This window comes from Heterocephalus glaber, unplaced genomic scaffold (genome assembly GCF_053883595.1).
Source record: "Heterocephalus glaber isolate CG9 unplaced genomic scaffold, H.glaber_assembly_v1.0 deba00001479, whole genome shotgun sequence".
NCBI classification, from domain to species: Eukaryota; Metazoa; Chordata; class Mammalia; order Rodentia; family Bathyergidae; genus Heterocephalus; species Heterocephalus glaber.
The window spans coordinates 11,092,129-11,113,163 of record NW_028258316.1 but is presented as its reverse complement, the minus strand read 5'-3'; the positions used below and the strand labels follow the sequence as shown (position 1 = coordinate 11,113,163).

Here is a 21,035-nt window from a genome sequence, read left to right as displayed (position 1 = left end):
TGAACTGCTTTATTTGAATTGAAGGGTATTTATTCAAGTTTCCTCAAGAGCTTAAATCAGATACCTATATATAATGGAGAAAAATTGTGTTTTTCTCCATTATATATAGGTATCTTATTTATCCTAATATATACCTGGAACAAGCAATACATAGCACTTGGTCTTTGGCCTTTCTTTATAAAGACACAACAACCTGTAAATGTCCTTTATAAAGACTAAGGAAATTTAATTTTTGTGTGACATATCTCTATTAATGCCCACCCACAACTTTGTGACTTTCAACTCGTATGCTGCTTCTATTGACTCAAAACCAAAAGTTGGCTAGAAATACTTTAGTTTGTTACAGCTCTGGCCTTGGTGAGGTATGTGCTATTTGGGTGATTTGGAAACCATGAAAAAAATTTAGTTCTAGGTCACTTTATCTTATAACACAGAACAATTTTTCAGGTAAATGTGTATGACATATCAGACCCAAAAGGTACAACCTGAAAATGCCAAAATACTCACTTTCCTGAACTTATAATGAAGAATAACTAACTTACCCATAACTATTGTTCTCCTAGTTGATGTTTTTCATTTAGCATTAACTACCATCCAGCAACTCATTAAATATTATGGTGACTCTCAAGGAGAAGTAAAATCCTTTAATGGCAGGAACTAGTCAACCATGGCAGGAAATAATGCATTTGACTTTATAGTGGTATTTGTGTTACTATGACTTGCTTATTCTCTAGTACAGCTACATTTCTTTCAAAATTAGCTGGTACAACAGTATAGCCCTGAAGAAAAAAATTTAAATAAACAGGTTTATTTCCTAGGAATTCATTCCTTCAAAAAACAAATACCTATAATGTGCCAGACATGCTTTGAGATGTATGGGGGGGGGTGATAAAAGTTCTTGGTCTTCATGGGGCTTACATTCTACTGAGGAGGGAAAGAAAATAAAAATAAACATAATAGGCATTATTATATAAGGATGTCTAAGAACCTTTTGTTGTGAAATTAAGTTTAAATTTTGTAATATGTTCTTTATGGACACAAGGCACATCAGTCAACATTCCCATACCCCTGGGATATACAAAGGTGACCCCCTTACAGCTAGTATGAAATGAGCAATGCTTATGCCAATAACTAACTGCATTTCAGGTTTCCTCTTTAATGTTTGATGAGACCCAATCTTAGTGCCTTCAGCACCGTCTTTCCATTCTTGATGCATCTCCCTTTCTCTCAATACCAGGCACACAGTATCTTAGGTGAGCACTGCTCTAAATGGTGGAGATACATAGCTGAGTAAGACAAGGTCTTTACTCATAATAGGGTGATTGTCCAGTAGGAGAAAGACAAAGGAATATCAAGGTCTGTGAGTGTGTAACTAAAGTATACAAAACATGCAGGGTGTGCTCAGAAGGGGGAATGATGACCTCCACTTGAGGAAGACTACTCTGGGAGGATGGATAGGGTGTGGAAAGCCAAAGAAGGAACAGTGGCTCATAGGGGCCACAAAGTATATAAGCTTTCGAGAACAGGCATAAAAGAAGAGATCCTAAGAAGTTAAATTCAGCGACAGCTGAGGCTGTGTCTGCACAGAGACTCCTACTGGGAGCTATATCCCTCAAGAGAAGAATAAAAAGTGAAAGGAGAGGTGGCTTATACTTAAATTGTAGAACTGGGTATACTATGAAGGGTGACTGGACCTCAAGGTACAGGTTAACAAAAGGGAAAGCATCTGAAGAAAGTAGGGAGACTAACCAACAAAAGAGGACAGCGCTAATAATCTAACCACCCCCAAACTATGCCATCAGTCTCTGGGCAGATTTCTGCACTCCCCACTGGACATGCTGCCAACAGCAGACCCTTCCACTTACATGCTAGTCTCAACCTAGCAACATTTCAAACCACACACACAGGAAGTGCCAAGCATGTGCCCTTTATATATGTTCAAGCTGGGTGAGAGAATTTTCCCCCTGCTAAAATACTACATTTCATAAATGTACATTTCATAATTTATACAAGACCCTTTATTTTTAATCACAGTCATAACCTCTGGAAAGTCAATAGTAAGAAACATTATGTCTTGGGATCATCCCATGTATTGTATGTAGCACAGTGGTCTGTGATCATCCATCTCCCTGGCTAGTCTGCGAACTCCTCAAGGGCAAGTACTAGCTCACAGTAGGCATTCAATTAAGAGCTGACAAACAAATGAATGAATTAACCCACCATAGTAGTTCTCTCCATAGTTGCAAGTGAGTATAACAGGAAGAAAACATACTGATTGCAACTATTTTTCATTCGAAAACAATAATGTGAAGGCTATTCAACTGACTTCTCACAAACACAAAATATGTGACCTTACATATGGGCATATAAAATCAAACACCAGAATCACAGAAAGGCAGTTTAAAGCTTAATCTCTCAATCACTCTCTGCCTTTCTGTAACTCCCTCCGCCCTCTCCTCCTCCCTCCTCCATGCTAGGGCTTGACCATAGGCCTTCTGCAAGCTAAGCCTGCATGCTACCCCTGAACTAATATCTTTAGCCCATTAAATAAAAATTTTAAATATTCTTAGAAATTTGCTGAATTCTCTGATAGTGCTAATTTATAGTATGTATACATACATGTATACACACACACACACACATATACATACTCCAGTTTGGAAAGAAAGACACAATGTAATCTAAAATATGGGGAAAAACTTCTGTAAAACTTCACGAACCTAGGTTAAACGCTCAGCTCCCTGAAATGTACAGTATAAATATACGGTGTTCTGACCAAAAACAGAAGAGAAATTTTTCTTTTAAAAAAAAAAAAGGCCATTATTGTTAAATCAAGGAATAAATAACTGGTGGCATCCACATCCAGTAGTCTGGACAGGTAGTCCTCAGGCCTGGGCTATGCAGAGAGCTTGAGAACAGCTGTGCTCAATTCCTCTTCCAAGCCACCACATTCTGAGGGCTCTCCAGCAGCTAGCTGGCCTCTGGTACCCAAATTAGAAAAACTGTGTGTGGTACAGAACAGAGTCGATCTATTTGAGAAGGATACAAAGATTTGTATAGAGAAATGCAAGCATACAGCAGACCAGATTGACAGCGAGCAAAGGAACTTCAAACAGCAGCCCCTCTTGCCCAATTGTGTGAGGTTATATGGGTATGAGGGAAAGAAGATGGGGTGAAAAGATGAAGAAAGCCCAGGCTAGGAATGTAGGGAACTTTCTGGAATCCACAAAGGGCTTGGCCTTTTATCCCCAGGCCTAGGCCCAAGCCTGGGGCCCGGATTTTGTCATGGGCGCCTCCCTGCTGCCCTGCCCTGCTGCACATGAGCAGAGAGAGACAGGAGGCAGGCCTCTGACACCTACTTAACCAGGGCAGATGGAGGGGAAGGCGTGTGGGATGCCTTTACCTCCCCCAGCAGGAGGCACCCAGCAGGAGCCCACAGAGCCAGCAGCTCCAAAATTGGATTTCCACACATCCTCCCACCCCAGAACTCCCCTTTCCCCTCTGGCAGAGGAAACAGTGCATTAAGCAAGTGTTGTTCTGGTGTGTGAAGGATCTCAGAAGACCTAAAGAAGCCTTCTCAAAGGGGTCTGCACTTTTCTCAGACCTTACCGAGGTAGCCAAGCTGGGAAGCATTATTCATTCATTGACCCAAAAGGGGCAAGGGTGTTACTTTGAGGAGGACACAACCCATGTCTGCAAGCCATCCCAAGTTACAGACACATACTTTATTAATAATCTTACATACACAAAATGTCCACAGAAAAGTCTAACAGGCTAATTTCTGACAGCTCCAGATAACAGCAGGAGGAACTGAAGCCATGCTGACTCTCCAGCTTCCCCACACTACACAGGAGCAATGGTCCTTTCCCACCCAAGAGCTGTGATACAAATAAATAAATACAATTATCTGCAGAACTTCAAGTGCAAGAGCAACACTGTGAAGTCCTTCTCCCCAAGTGCAGTGACTTGTGGGAAGCAGATAGGAAAATAAAGAGAACAGCTGGAAAATTTAATTACAGAAGAATAAGGCAAAAGCTGACATTGTTTTGCAGAACTAGCCAATACCCAAAGCCTTTCTCCCTTACCTTAAGATACAGAAGCAGCTCTTGGCTCCTGAAGATAAGCGGCAGAACCCAAATCTCTGCTTGCTGTCAATGTCAGTGAGCACGAATGTGAAGTTCTGGCCAACTTGGCTAACTGTGAGGCTGCAGCAAAGACAGAACAAAAGGAGAGATGAAGGGGCAGTAACTTTCTTGATAACGTGTCTAATCACAACAAGTCGTTGAACCTGTACCATTTCCTCCTTCAGTGGAACTCTTTATAATTGAGCTTAAAATTTACACATTTCAAGGGAACAGACTGAACTATTTAAAAAAGAAAAAGACAGCTACCAGTCTGTTCTAGTGTCCCCCAAAACTCAAAATCATCAGCACTTTGATGTCTTCCCCTTATTGAGTTCAGGCCTTGAGGTGGTTCAGTTTTCAGCCCATCAGTCCTGAAAAGTGCATTCTAGCCACTTGTTTTATAGATGAGGAGAGCTGAGGGAGGCTCTACCCAAGATCCCAGCTGGATTTTAAGCCATGCTCTGACTCCACTGACCATTCCACCAGCTTGCTGCTAACAATGATCACCTGAAGAGCCCTGCAGTTCAGAAACTAATGGTAACTGCAGCTGCAGAACTTGAACGTCTATTATGTGTCAGGCACAGCAAGACTCTTGAGATCCAGCCTCTTGCTTCCTCTCACAACCACCTGGGATTTCAGTGATGTTCCCATTTTACAGAAAAAGCCACTAAAGGACAGAATAGGTAGGGAACTGAATCAACTTCAGAAAGCTGCATTCAAAGTGGAATGAAAAGGGGACAAGGTTAGCTGACGCTTTCCTAAATTCTTATATCTTCAATAATTTCTGAATTTATAAGGAATATATTTCATACTTTAGAGGACAGAAGCACCAAAACGTTAAGCACTGCAAAATCCTAAGAAATAGAAATAATGCTTTAAGCATTTTTTAAAAGGTACAAATTCTTGCATCAATAAAAAATTAACTACACATAAAAATCAACATAAGGTAGAAAATATTTTAAAATATAGACAGTATTTGGCTAATCAGAGTAATCTAGAAACTTTTAAAAACTTACGAAGTGTTGAAAAATCCACAATTACTTTGCACCCTGTTCCTTTTTAGATCTCATTCTAAATCTAATGCATAAATGTACATCAAAATATTTTAGAATTTGACAACGAATTGTTCGAGTGGACTCATTAACTTGTACTGTACTTTATATATATTGAATTTTACAAAGTATAACTTCTAACTGATAAAATACTCAAACTGGTAAAATATTCAAATTGATGCTATCATTTACAATTTACTTTATAAACTGTCAATGAAAATGAAAAATCATGGCTTACCAGCCCTTTTCCAAAAGCAGAATTCTTATTGAATCTTTGTATGAATTAAGATTCATATTTAGGGTAGATTTTCTTTCTAAAACTCCCTTATATAAGAAAACTAAAATTAAAAGAATTTTCAAGGTATCCCACTACAAAGGTCAAGGACCCTGCCTAGTTATATTTAAGGAAACAATTCCATCCCCTGACAATGGTTAGGGAGTACAAGAAAATAATTTGAAAAGAAAATGTTCCACTGTCCTTACTTAACTAGGAAAGTGAACAAAAACAAGGTGGCAATTTAAAAGCAACGTGGTAATAAAGCAGGTGTAAGTAATGCTATCCCTCTACCTTACACAGTCAGGAGAAGGAACACATTTCTATAAAAGTTATAGAGCTGTCAAGGGGACACCAAACACTACCTTCTTATGGCTGTTATGTTTTATCTATAAAGCTTGGATACTGTGTTACTATGGTGATTTAATACTATGTTTTAAAGAGGGATTATATGATTAATTTTAACAAGGTAGAGAACTGAAGATGTGTGAGAAACAGGATTCTAGTTCACATAATTAAAGTGATTGGGGAGGAAAGTAGCCTCAATGGGGGAGGGAAAAACCTGTTTTATTAAAATATTTAAAGCAACAGGTCTGGATGAGTCTAAAATACAAATAACATTGTCCTTTTGTGAAATACTAGTATGTGATCATACCAAATATGGCTGTTCATTATTTTAATTCAGGGGTTGATTTCACTTCTAGAATGCTTAAAATGAATACTCTCTAAGAAGCATCCTAGATAAGAAAGGTATTGATAGAACTGGATGAAAGACAGGATTTCTAGGAAAAGGACACAAAATGAACAATACCTGACTTGTAACTGGGTGTCATTAATTTCCTACTATCTTTTCATTGCCATTAAAAATGCTGAAAAGGGCCGGGGATCTAGCTCAGTGGTTCTGTTGCCTGCCTTGCAAGGGCAAGGACCCCAGTTTGATCCCCAGTACCAAAAAAAAAAAAAAAATGCTGAAAAAGGGCCGGGGATTTAGCTCAGTGGTTCCAACACCTGCCTCCCAAACAAGGTCCCGAGTTTGATCCCTGGTACCAAAAAACAAAACAAAACAAAACAAAAAAACTGCTGAAAACTAACATCTAGCTACACTGTAGGCTCAAAATAAGATTCATTACTCATCTACTTGGTTCAAAGCCCAAGTCAATGGCTGCTAACTGGGCCTTATTTTACCAAGTTACTTAAAATCCACAAGGACCTGTTTCTTCACCTAGAATGACAATGAGAAACTACCACCCAAACCAGGATGTTTGGGGAGTCAATGGGTAAGTAATTAGTACTGTATTAAGCTTAGTTCTTACCAGGAACAATTAATAAAAGACAGTCAAAATGTCACCCATTGAATACAAACTAAAATTCATATTAAAATCATGCATTTGCGGGCCAGGGGTTTAGCTCAGTGGTTCCGGCACCTGCCTCACAAGAGCAAGGTCCTGAGTTTGATCCCCAGTACCAGAAAAAGAAAAAAGAAAATCATGCATTTGCATAGATCTTCCTATCTCAGCTTTAAATTACCTGTGAGTAAAAGTAGTAACTCTGTCTTGTTTCTCTCTTCTGTGATTTTTTTTTCAGTGAAGGTAATCTGGGCATCAAGTGATTCGTGTTTGCCAAGTAAAAGGTTCTTTATTGAGTGTGACAGTTTAGAAGGAGACAATTATTATTCTCAACTAACTTTTTTGGGGGGTACCGGGGATCGAACTCAGCTCCTGGTGCCTACACAGCAGGAGGCAAAACCACTGAGCTAAATCCCTGGCCCTCAACTGATTAACTTTTAACTCTTACCAGGATGAAATACAAGTCATCAAAGCCCCAAACCAGTTGAATCTAAAATAATTTTTCCTTGGACAATTTCCAATAAACAGTCTGTCGGAGAAGTCAAACAGAGGTTAACTTGAAGAGTTCTGAATCTCCAAGCAATCTATCAGTTTCTCTCCACTTGCTGAGGTAGTCTATGGGAATATTCAGTATTTTCTATAAAAATCACTAGGATAAGGATCTGTTTCTTTAAAGAATATGGTTTATATGTTTGCCTCCAGTATTACCACCTATAATTTCTATAAGAATCGGAGATTCTTAACTTGAACTGACAAAAGCCATTTATGACAAACCCACTGCCAACATCAAACTAAATGGGGAAAATTAAAAATATTCCCTCTAACATCAGATATAAGACAAGCCTGCACATAATCATTACTCCTGTACAATTTAGTACTTGAAACTTTAGCCAGGGCAATCAGGCAAGAGAAAAGAAATAAAAAGGACTTAAATAGGAAAGGAAGAAGTCCTCAAGTGGCATGCCTCAAGTTTATCATTCTTCATGGCAAATAATACTTCCTTGTGTATAAATACCACATTTTCCTTATCCATTCATCTGTTGATGGGCAGTTGTGCTGTTTCCAAGATCTGGCTATTATAAATTGTGCTGCTATAAACAAGGTCATGTGTAGGGCTGGGGATTTAGCTCAGTTGGTTTCGCCACCTGCTGCGCAAGCGCAAGGACCTGAGTTCAATCCCCGGTACCAAAAAAAACACAAGGGTATGTGTATATTCCTATAATATGATGATTTTAACTCTTTTGGGAAGATACCTAGAAAGGGGATATCTAGGTCAAATGGAGTTTCTATTTTTAGTTGTTTGAGGAATTTCCACACAAGTCAGACACACCAGCTTACATATCACATAATTTCTTTTGTATAAGAAACTCAATATATATAGATATATAGAAAGCAAAATAGAAAACAGAGAAATAGGAATTAGGGAGAAGTTCAAGTAATTCCCCAAATTACCTATTCCACTGTTTCAAAAATATTTTAACATATATGCTAATTTGCTTCATTTATACTACTAGTTTCTCTTAGTTCATTAAAAAAGTTTTGCGCTATTATGTTTCTTCTTTGTCAGATAATCTTTTATGTCTGTGTCTTATACTCTGAGTACAGCTACTTTGAAAATGATACATGGTTTATTAACTATTGCTATTCTCATTATTTTGTTACGTAATTGTTTTATTTTTTTCACAAAATAAGAAAAAAAAAGAAGTGAAACTATCCTTATTTGCAGATGATATGATCTTTTACATGTAAGATCAAAAAACCTCCACCAGAAGACTTTTAAAACTAATAAACCAATTCAGCCATGTAGCAGAATACAAAATAAACACAGAAATCAATAGTGTTTCCTGTACACTGACAATTAACCCATGAAAAAGTCAGGAAAACAATACCATTTGCAATAGCTTTTAAACAAATTAAATCTGGGAAATTAACCAAACAAAGGAAGTGAAAGATGTCTATAATGAAAACTAGTGCTCTGAAAAGGAGATTGAATAGGACATTAGAAAATGGAAAGACAGTCCCTGTTTTTAGATAGGCAGAACCAAAATGTCAAAACAGCCATATTATCAAAAATGACAGGCTGAGAATTTAGCTCAGTGGTGCTGCCACCTGCCTTGCAAGCACAAGGTCCCCAGTTCGATCCCCAGTACCAAAAAAAAAAAAAAAGATATACAGGTTTAATAAAATTTCAGTCAAAATAGCATCAGCATTTTTTATAAAACTAGAAAAAGCAATTCTAAAATTTATATGGAACTAGAAGAGACCCAAAATAGCAAGAAGAGCAAAACAGGAGGTATTAAAGTCCTGGTCATCAAGTTCTACCACAAACCTACAGTAATAAAACAGCATGGTTAGGCCGGGGATTTAGCTCAATGGTTCCAGTGCCTGCCTAGCAAGCGCAAGGTCCTGGGTTTGATCCCCGGTACCAAAAAAAAAAAGCATGGTACTGACACAAAAACAGACCTGTTGACCAATGGATGTATGCAAGTACAATACCAAGCACTTCAGCCATCTGATTTTTGAGAAAGGGGCCAATAAAATAGGGTGGAGAAAAAAAAAGCCTCTTTAACAAATGGTGCTGGAAAAACTGGTTATCTATATGCAAAAGAATAAATCTAGATCAGTATTTCACCCTGTACTAAAGTCAAACTGGATCCAAATCCTATATATAAAAACAAAACAAAATCTAATCTGCTGGAAGAAAAAACATGGTAGGGGCCAGGGATTTAGCTCAGTGGTGCCGCCGCCTGCCTTGCAAGTGCAAGGTCCCAAATTTGATCCCCGGTACCAAAAAAAAAAAAAAAAAAAAAAGAAAAAACATGGTAAAAGTCTTGAAGACATAGGCACAGGCAAGAAGACTTCCTGAACAGAACCCCAATTCTGCAAGATATAATACCAAGAATTAACAAATGGGATCACACCACATTAAAAAATTTCTACACACCAAATGAAACACCCAACTGAGTGAAGAGACAACCTACAGAATGGGAAAAAGTTTTTGCCAGCAAGTCCTTGGGACTAATATCTAGAAAATATAAATATTTCAAAAATATTAGAACCCATAAAATAAAAGACCCAATCAAAAACTGGGCAATTGTATAGTTCTCTTCTCAGAAGAAGTACAAATGATCAGTAAGTACATGAAAAAATGTTCAGCAGTTTTGGGCATTAGAGAAATGCAAATCAAAGCAACCCTGAGATTCCATCTTATTCCAGGAAGAATGGGTATCATCAAGAAATCAAAAACAAAACAAAACAAAACAAAAACAATAGATGCTGGGAAGGGTGTGGAGAAAAAGGAACATTTCTACATTGTTGATGGGAATATAAAACCACTACGGAAATCAGTATGGAGATGCCTTAATAAACTGAAAATAGAAATTCCATCTGAGCCAGCTATACATATCTCTTCTGGGTACAGTATCTTTCTGAAAGTGTTAAAGGCATCATACTACATGATGCATGCCTACCTTTGTTTCTAGTAGCACAGCTCAGAATAGTCAAATCATGGAAGCAGCCTATAAGCCCACCAACAGATGAATGGATAAAGAAAATGTGGTATATACACACAATAGAAGACTACTCATCCATAAAGAAGGATAAATTGGGAGTCATTTGTAAGAAACGGATGCACCTTGAGACCATAATGTTAAGTGAAATAAATCAGACACAGGAGGTTAAATATTGCATGGCTTCTCTAAGATATAAGGCCAAAACTATAGATAATTTAAAGGCCAAAGTAAAAAACAGATGGTAAGAAACAGGGAGGGAGACTTGTGGAAATGAGAAGGGGATCTGGAGAAGGAGGAAGAGGGAATAAAAGGGGGAGGGAAAGTAAAAATGATGAAGATTCCATCTGTATGTATGTACTAATTCCCCAAGATGAATATAATTATTATGTATCAAAAACATATGCTAATAAAAGAAAAACTAAATATCTAAAAGGGAGCTTATTTGTTGGAGAATAGATAAGTAGACAGGTAGATATATAAACGATTTGTGGTTTTTTTTAAAAAATCAGAAATCTCACAATGATTAAAGCAGGGAGAGACAGAACCCATCTCATCCTATTCTATTTTACAGATGGGAAAATTTAGAGTTAGGGTTTTATATTCTAAACTAATCAAGAATAGATCAGTTTTGGGGGGGGGGGAATTCAGCTCAGTGGTTCCGCCACCTGCCTTGCAAGCGCAAGGTCCCAAGTTTGATCTCCCGTACCAAAAAAAAAAAGAATAGGTCAAAAATCCAAGTCAGGGCCAGGGATTTAGCTCAGTGGTTTCGCCGCCTGTTGCACAAGCGCAAGGACCCGAGTTCGATCCCCAGTACCAAAAAAAAAAAAAAAAAAGCCAAGTCAGCTTTTGGTTCAATATCCTTTCCATTCTACCACACCTCACTGAACATAATGAAAGCCCTCCCTGAGGAGTTTTTACCTCAGTTTAAGGAACTTTAAGTATGTGAAGAATATAGATAGTTGTCTTAGCAGGCAGACTGTACCTCTCACTAAGCAAGAGAAACCATATTTGAGTACCTTGAGAAATAAATCCAGAGTTATTATAGACCAGGGTCAGAACAACCCTTAGATGTGCTTCCCACGCCTATGTGAATATGGAAAACAAGAGAGAAAAGCAATAACCATTCATACCAAGGTCTTAACCATGGTTTTGTCTTTTAAATGCCTGTCAGCCATTCACAGTTCCTCGAGCAGCATTTTACCTAATCTTGAATTTGCTTACAGGTCTAGTGTCAGAATGGTATAAAGTGTGTGGGTAGGACAGTTTGGTTCTAGTCTTCTGATGAGAAATGAGAAATTACATGTCAGCCTCACTTTAAGCATATTTAACCATTTTGCACATTGAGAGACAATTACATTGGGCATTGTAGCAAATGCTGGAGATATAACACTGAACAATATAAATAGGGCCTCTCCCTGTATACTTAGCTTACTATCTAGCTGGAGAGGAATAAAAAACAAGTGTAGCCTTTAAAAAAAAAAAACTCATATAGCTTGAGAAAGTATTATGAAAGCAAAGAAGCATCAAAGATAAAAGAAAACGGGCAGGAAAAGAGAATCACGGAACTAGAAGCAGGTTCTCAAGAATGACAATATTGACCTAAATAGGATAAAGCAGCCACTCAGGGAATTGGGTGATTCAGGCAGAAAAAAGTGCTGGGCAAAGGTTCTAGAGACCGGAAGGGGCCAACTGTGTTCAAGGAACTAAGGAACTAAGGAACTGTGTTCAAGGAACTACACGTATAGCTAAACCAGAGGAGACAAATAGCAACAGCATATGAAGATGCTACATAAAGCAAGCACCAGAACATAAAGAGAACCTCACAGGTCATGGTGAAGACTTGGGGGAGGGAGATATAATGAAAAGCTATTCCATGGTTTTAATCGAAAGAAAAACAGTCTGGTTTACTGTCCTGAAAATTTGATCCTCCATTATGTGGACAGCAATCTGGAAAGCAGAAGCAGAGGAAATATGCAGGAGGTTACTGCAGTCGGTCAGGTGAGGATGGGTGGTGGCTTAACTCATGCAGGGAGAGTAGAGATGGAGAAAGGTAGACAATTCAAGTTGTAGACAGCAGGTATGAGTGACAGGCTTGCAGACAGAAAACTAGGAAGCAAAAGCCAGAATAACACCATTTGATAATAGGAAAGATTAAAGAGTTTGGGAGGAGATTCTATTTGAGTTATGTTAAGTCTAATACGGCTATAAATCATCTAAATAGAAATTGTCAAGTACAGAGCTGAACATACTAGTTAGGAAATCAAAAGAAACGTTTGGCTTGGAGCTACAAATTTGGAAGTCACACACAGATGGTATTTAACACCATGGTAAAGATGAGACTTTAGGGAGAGAGCACAGAGGAAAAGAAGAGCATCCAAGACTCATTCATAAAAACATCAGTTGAGAGGATGAGTAGAGAAGAGACAATTAAAGAAAAAAAGGAGAACCACAGGGCAGAACAGAAAGGAAAGGTTAACTGTATTGATGCATCAAGAAGAGAAAAGAAAATATGTCTACTGCATTGAACAATATGGAGGTTTCAGATGACCTTGAGAGGAACAACTCTAGTTGAATGACAGATGCAAGAGACAGACTGAAGAGGTCTGAGGAATAAACTAAGTGTGAAGATGACTCTTCCAAGAAGTAAAGAATCCAATAGTAACTGACTGGGAATGAAGAATCAAAGGTAGGTATTATTTTTAGACTGGAAGAACACCAGAATTTGTTTTTAAACTGTTGGGAATGTTTCAACAGGAGCAGAGATTAATGATGCAGGAGAGAAAAGATGAAATATTAAGACCTGGACTTGTCATTAGAATCCCAGATATGTTTCTCACTATATGAACATAGATAACTTACTATACTCTCCAATTTCATCTGTAAAATCAGAATAATTACTTTGCAGAATGGTTTTGAGGATTAGAAATAACATGTAATTAAATAGTATATTGCAGGTACACAAAAATGATTGGCCATGCAATTCTAAAATTCAAGAGGCGGAACTAAAAACATTTTGTCACCACCTATTAACTGCAGCTTACTAACAATTACCTGCTGAGCTATCTACTCTGAAGCTAATCTTTTCTTCAGGCATGTGAAGTGGTGGGCAGCAATCAAGCTCTGTTAAACTACCACACCTCTCAACTTGGAGTTCCATGTGCCTCAAAGCTTCCCTCCATAAACATACCTTTCAGCTGGCTAAGGCTCAAGTTTCTCACCTTCCCTGGTCAAAGATCTAATGATAAGAATGACACCCACACAAACTGCCTGGGGACCAACAGTTGGTCCCAGTGCCAGATAAAAGCAATATTTATCTGCTTGAGGACCCCACCATGAAGTTCTAAAACCAAATATCTGTCCAGTCCCTTGCCTAGGTAAGCCTAACAAGGTAAGTGCAAATAACTGTAGAATTATAAAGTATAGAAAAAAAATAGAAGAACAGTGAAGACATCATCCACTTCCCTCATTTTATTGATGAAGAAGTGAAGGCTCTCAGGGCAGAAGCCACTTATTTCATAGCACAGAGCAAATCACAGGCAGCATCCAAACTAACAGTCACTAATATCCAACTGTTTTTGAGGTTGTCAAAATAATCATAGGGCACAGTCAAACTCACAGTGGAACTAAAGGGACCAAGGGACTAAAATGGGCCAAATGGATTCGTTTTAAAAGCAAAGCAGGACGGATATTGAGAAGTACAGCAGGCTCAATATTTGGAGGCAGAAACAAGAAGAGAGGTCCAGGAAGATATACACTGATGTGCTAATCATGTTTTGTCTGTGTGCGGTTCATTTTCTCCAGTTAATTGAATTTTCTACTTTTCTAAATAAATGTATATTGCTTTAAAAATAAAACCTGTTTGATTACTTTATGCTGTAACAAATCTAATGGAGGCAGTGTGGTTTAAGAGAAAAAGTATGGCGGAGTTGGAGGCCAGACAAATGGGAGTTCTGAAAACATTCTGCCAATCAATAGGAGTGAGACCTTGTGCATGTTACTGACCTATCTAAGCCTCTGCTCTTATATATGGCAATTTGACAATGGAAACCTTGCAAAAGTGTGACCTTTTAGAGCAAGAACACAGTACAGTGGCTCACACATAATAGGTACATAAGAAGCTAGAAAATAGCATTTGAACCATATTTGCATCTGTGGTTATATTCTAAATCATTAAATGATGCCCCTGCCCTTGCAAAGATGATGTCATTTCACTTCATGCTCCTGTCATATGTGGGTACAAGTATACACAGGGTAGCTGAGTGATGTTCTGGGTTCTGAAAGAGGATAAGCACAAACAGAAAGGAATAGCTTTTCCATCGTCCAATTCATCTCTTGAGTGTTTTGATTAACTGAAGCTGGATGTCAGCTACCAAGTGCAAGCAAGTAGTAACTACAATATGAATCAGGACAAGCTTTTTATTTATTTATTTTAAGAGAATGCTTTCATCAACAATAGTGAAAAGTTTCTGAGAGTGATACAGGGAACTCAACAGTGATTCTTCACTGCTCTCCAACAGGAGCTTCAAGGACACTGAAGGGTAGAAGTAACTCTGGACTGGGAATAAGCACCTATTCCTTTCCCAGCTCTGTAATTACATAGTTGTGATGAAAAGCGAGCCATTTCCCTCTATAAATCTTGGCTTCCCTTCTGTAGAATGAGACGTTTGAACCAGATGAATATCTGCTTTAAAATCCTCCAGCCCTTCTCCCACACACTCTCAAGGCCTCCTGTGGCCAGAGCCCAAACTCTTGCAGCACACGTCACCCTCTTCCCAGCACGCTCCATCTGCTCTGGCTGAACATCTCCAGGCTCACTCAGGGTTTCTCCTCTGCTTTGCTCTGCAGTGCTTATGGGGTGTTAGGTTCCCCCTTCCACTTACCCACTTCTTGCTGGCCTGGCAGACTCAACACAAGTCTCACCCACAGTAACAAGTTTTCTCTGACCATCTCTGTCTTTCTAACATTCCCATCCTCCTTTCAATTGTTGTTTAAGATGCCTTTATAACACTTTTTGGACTAAACTGAAAAACACATGGAAGGCAAGGCTCCAACTGTGAGACCACTGCCCTATACTGCATATCCTGAACCATCCCTTGCTCTTCTGAGGGAAAAGATATCACTATTATCTCCTAGAGCTGCTGGGAAGAATAAATAAGAGATAATGAGATAATGCCCAGCATTCAGACTAGAATAAATTAAGAACTCAAATGCTAATTTCCTTCTTTTCCTCCCTCTATGACTAGTAACTACTCTTCCCTACAAGGTGATCTCCCGAAAAATATATTCATTTGGGAGATGAAAATCTAGGATGAGCTACAATCTAAAAGGACCTTGGGTAAGTCATAACTTCCAGCAGTTTACATTATTTCAAATGAAAATAATGGTATTTGTTCTTATGTCTTACGACAGGATGATAAAGTGAGATAATACATGAGAAAGCACTTTCTTTTGAAGAGCTACCAGGATTATTATTTTTCATACATTCTAGTTTCTGAAAAAAAATCTTAAAACAACACAATAGATAGCAAGATGTCAATGTTAACAGGTGATTCCAGGATGACTGTGAAAATCCAACTCTTGATACAGACTAGAAATATCAGAAAGTTGTATTACTGTTCCTCAGGGTAGAAAAGCAGAGATATTGAAAAGATTAGAAAGTCTTCTGTTTTGAATGCAGTCACCTGGGCCACTGGTGTATTTTCTAAGTCAAACAATATCAAACACACATGGGGAACTTTGTGGGCCTCAAAATCTGGACATTTGACAATGCTAACTCCAAGTTAATTAAAAGATTATGACAGTAACACTTTTTTTTCATTAATATTTTTTATATTTTAAAATGAATTTCATTTTAATTATCTCTTCTGCCTTGAAGCATGCTACAGTTAGAGGTGGCAAACAGAAAAAGTAGAGTCACCAAAATAAGGTGGAGCATTTTTGTATTACTAGAAAAACACCCATAGTACCAGTATATAATATAATACAATGTATGGATGAACTATTGTATATGGTAGGGATTAAAATATATCCATGAAGGGTCACCTCTATTAGTAAGTTATTTTTTGAAAATAATATGAGGAACAAGATTAGGGGAGAGTAAATTGGAGAAATCTGTTTTAGAAGAAGAACTTTTTTCCACAACAATGAAAAGGCACCCAACATTACTGATAACTAAATATATTTTAGAACTATCACTGAAAAGACTCTTTTTTTTCTTCCATTTCACAATGCAATCATTCAGGCAGATAAACAGAGGAGTGTCTGGTATAAATGAGAGAAAAAGTGTGTTTGGTATGCGCATGTATGTGTTGGGCCAGAGCAGAGATTTAATCGCATCATGCCTTTCTTTTAATGGTTTACTAAGTTTACTAAGTCAATTAAGAAACATCTATCCAAAACAGATCACCATTCTAACAAATCATATAAAAATGTATTATCTTTCTTTGTTAAACATTTAAGTACATTTTTAAAAATACTTCTGCTTTATTACTGCATATAAATATGCCCTGGCCATAATCTGTAATACTTTTATAAATGACTGCAGGAGATTTCATGCATTGCTAATTCATACATATAAATGTGAAGTTTGCATTAAATATCTCTAAACAAAACCCCACCTTCTTGCTATTTCTAGAAGAAATAGGATAAAGAAAAGAGAACACTCATTACAAAGACTGACCCTCTTGAAATTAAACCTATTTTGTCTTGAGCATCAACCTGTTCCTGGTACCATGGTTAAAAAGAGCTTTATCTGGAAATACTACAATTGATTGGCTTAAAAAATAACATGTTAGAACCAAGGAGAGCAATGATTATAACTGACTGGCAACATTCCAAAGCTGCTTTTTAGTATTCTTTTAAACTCCTTTGGCTACCAGTTCTCATCTCACACCATTGTTAGGTTTATGCCAAATAAATCAGGATACTAATACTACAAAGTGTAGAAAAGACCCAAAGAGCATACTAACCAAATATACTCTAAACCACTAAAATTGTTCAGACCCTGCTTTGTTTGCATATATTAAAATACATGACAGAACCTTCCTGAAGGTGGGACACATTTTATAGCTTGCTTAGAACATATTATAAAATTTAATGACAATGGTTATTTTCTACGCTCTCTCTGTCACCAAGAGGAATTATTAAAAGATAATGTGTATACAGTCTCATAGTTCAATTTTCCATTAAAAGAAAATTAAAAAGAGGCAACAATCAAGTAGACAAATAAATCACTGCAATAAACAATGTTTTAACTGTAATGAAAAAGACAATAGATATTTCTTGAATAGAGATCACTGTAGTGTCATTTCATTAATGAGTAAATTACAGCTTTATAAAGTAAAAATAAAAGCTCTTCTAAAACAGAGGATTATTTTAAAAAACAATAAAAAAACTTCAAATTATTTTAATTACCTTGACAGTCTTATATTTGTACCTCTCCAAGAAACAGTTTATCACAACAAATACTAAAGAAATGTTAAATGGTTGTGTATTTAAGTCTAGAAACCTATGGAAAATGTTGATTTCCCCAGAGATGCTATCATTCTTAGCCACCTAAACAGAATCCAAAATACTATTTAGCAACATGCCTTTTAAATAACTTAGTACCTTTAAACAAGACAGGCCTATACTGATTTAAATTGGAAGTTGAAGTTTAGGAAAAACAAAGTCTACACAATAATCATAAGTCATGTAATACTGTTTGTTTGAGCCAAATATATTTCTATTTAAATAAAAATTAAACAGCACTGGATTAAATACCAACCATTCTTAATCATAATTTAAGTCTGACAACCAAAATCAAAAATTTAATGCCCTACAAAATACATCTCACAAACTAAACAAGACAAAGCTCTAAGCTTTAAACTTTTTGATTGTGTCAATAAAACCTCCAGAAAAGGAGAATACTGCAACTCTCCTTGGAGCAAGGGTGTTTTAAATCATGGTTAAACAGACAGAATGTTAAGAATGGTATGGTTTTTATTTTCTATAGCAGGTTTATTGACACTTTTTTTTCCTAATAAAGTTTGAAAATCTGACACTACCTGTCCACATAGAAGGGGAAACAAAACTTGGTCAAAGTCTGTAGAACTTCCTGTGGAGAGAAAGAGAGATAATTTATACATCTAATGGGACCAATAAATCTAACATTAAGCACAGCACACAATCTAGCAACTTTACCCTGAAGAAAGAGGAGACAGATGAAGAAATATGGGCTTTATCAATTACATGGGAGGAGTACCAGGCAGTCAATCATGAGAAATAATAAACATGATCAAACTTCATTAAAAATGAAAAATTAATCAAGAATCACACATGGGCAAACAGCAGGAGCCATGCAGGAAAGCTCTGAAGGGAGGGAGGCGGTTGGGTTGCTGAGTGTTAACACCCCTCCAGGGACCATCTCCAGCCTGACCATATGGATCAGAGTGAATAACACTGAGCCACATGGGTTTGGCCTGGCAGGGCCGCTGTTGCTGGCACTGTTTTTGCCTGTTACCTAGGAACAGAGGGGGCCAGGATTAGACAAAACTTCCTAACATCAATAGGCTAAATCACAGCAGAATAGAAAAACAACTTGAAGATAATTGTCCCTGAACACCGTCAACTACATTGTTAGAGTTTTAAACTTTTATTTACTTATTTATAAAGAAGTTGCCATTCCTGGCATAAATCAATTTTCGAATCAAACTGTAGCCATTGTAAATAAGCACTACTTTTAGTTAAATCTCATTATTATAACTGGATATACTTACCTGCTTATAATTTATGAAAATCCAAAGCAAACTATCACCTTAACTATCATTCTAACAAATATGGAGGTACATAAAACCAAGTACATTATTCAGGTGGGGCCACAAAAAGTGTATTCACATCTCAAAGACTTATTCATAAAAGACAATCTTCTTACAATAAAACAACAATAAACACTGGCATATGAGATTAATAGACATTCCACATATACAGCATATATCAACAGCGCTGATCACATGTACAAATAATTACTACTTCCTTTATAGAATCTTCTTTAGTTGACTTAATTTAACTGCAGGCTTACATAGCCCATAGTTGGTGCTTATCATAAGTTCATAGACCAATGTCATAAATTTTAAAAGTATTCCTTTCACGTATTTGATTTGCTTTGTAACTATTTAAAATCTCAACTTTTAAGACAAAATGAAGAACGCATTTTTCAGTCACTGAGAAGCTGTTTCAAATTAAAACAAATTTGCCCATTGCAGATCCTAATCCAAGTGATAAATTAAAGATCAGTTTACAAATGTACCACTTTTCTAACCAATAATAATGAATTATCAATGCTAACTGAATTGATGCTTCTCGCTTCATTTATTTTTAAAACCAGTTCTATCATTCAAGAAATAAACCACATCAATCTAATAACCCACTCAATGAAGCAGAAAGCACATTGACTTGCTCTGGAGAGCATGTTCCGCCTACATAATTCAATTGAGCATATCCTATTTTTTAATATCATTTGGACCTGTACTATGTATATCACAGCACTGTTAAGGCATGTCACCAAAGAGTAATGAATAGGAAACTAAAAAATGAAAAAGAGTAAGAATATCTCAGCATATTCTCAGAGGCATTACTTATAAATTAATTTATAATGTGACTTTTAGAGGTCCGTATATATATTGTTTTAAAACCAACCGTTTAAATATATTGCAATAGCTAATAAAGAATCAAGAGCAATTTCTCAGGACATAATGTTATTATTAGGCAAGTATTAGAAAAGAGACCATATAAAACATTCATCTTAAAATCTGCAGTTTTAATTAATTATAAAATATACTACAAGCCACATACATCAATTCTTATGACTTCCATGCCTCCCCCACAAAAAAATTCTTTCTATTTCAAGTTTCAAATAACATCATAAAGAATCTATTAACTTCAGAATATGTACCAAGTATTCTTTAAAACTCAGTACTAAGTGTTCACTCATTGCCAATATCAGCTAGAAGGATAGGTATCTTTTACCCCTCAAAAGTTTCAGGTGCAAAAAGCACTTCTCTACTCTATGCTGGAGTCGCGCTGGCAAAAGGCCTCAAAGATTTTTGCAAGAAAGGACCCCCATGGCTACAAGAAAGCATTGTGCTCTGCAGCAGAGTCAAAGGAATCTAATATGCCCAACTTATTACTCCACTACAATATAGAAACTACTTACCACTTTCTAATGTCAAGAGCACTAACCAACCTTGAAGTTGTCTGTCAGATAATGTCAGAACAAACACCAAAATATCCAACATAGGCTGAGTGTAGCTCAACTTCCCACAAGCTTTCCCTTTTACCCAAGAAGGAAGTGGTAAGTCTAATTAAGCACTGGGGCGGGGTAGGGGAAGATAGGCAAATGTATGCACATGTTTGTACATTACAATATGTTTCTTCATGTTTGTGATATTGCAAGAGCTTGATATTCCAACTTAAGTCAAACAAGATGGTAGTGTGCTGTCACAGCAAAACAAAAATGAACATCTACTCGGTGCTAGGCATATTTGCATATGATCTCAATCAGAATTGAATTAAGTTTGGGAAAAGAAGGGCAAGAAGGTGAAGGAGAAAAAAATGTAATGTTCTTTGTAAATAAAAATTGCTAAAATAAACCAAATCTTAATAGTGATGCTTTCTTCGTATACAAATATTCAAGTATTTACCTTCTCTCAGAAATAAAACATAACACAACTCTCCAAGGGAGGGGGCTT

General features: G+C 37.0%; 1 protein-coding gene across 14 annotated transcripts in view; it reads right to left on the bottom strand.

Moving 5' to 3' along the window:
- Dennd1a (DENN domain containing 1A) overlaps positions 1 to 21,035 on the bottom strand; it is a 518,837-nt gene that overhangs the window by 351,971 nt on the left and 145,831 nt on the right. For 9 of the 14 annotated variants that reach the window (XM_013073588.3, XM_087182780.1, XM_087182792.1 and 6 more), the window contains 2 exons: positions 18,354 to 18,403; positions 4,086 to 4,205 (listed from right to left, as the gene is read on the bottom strand). The exons of 2 other annotated variants lie outside the window; for them this stretch is intronic. In XM_013073588.3, the coding sequence (XP_012929042.2) occupies positions 4,086 to 4,205; positions 18,354 to 18,403 (170 nt within the window). The remainder of the gene's footprint in view (positions 1 to 4,085; positions 4,206 to 18,353; positions 18,404 to 21,035) is intronic. 3 more of the 14 variants (XM_087182786.1, XM_087182790.1, XM_087182791.1) reach the window with 1 other exon arrangement.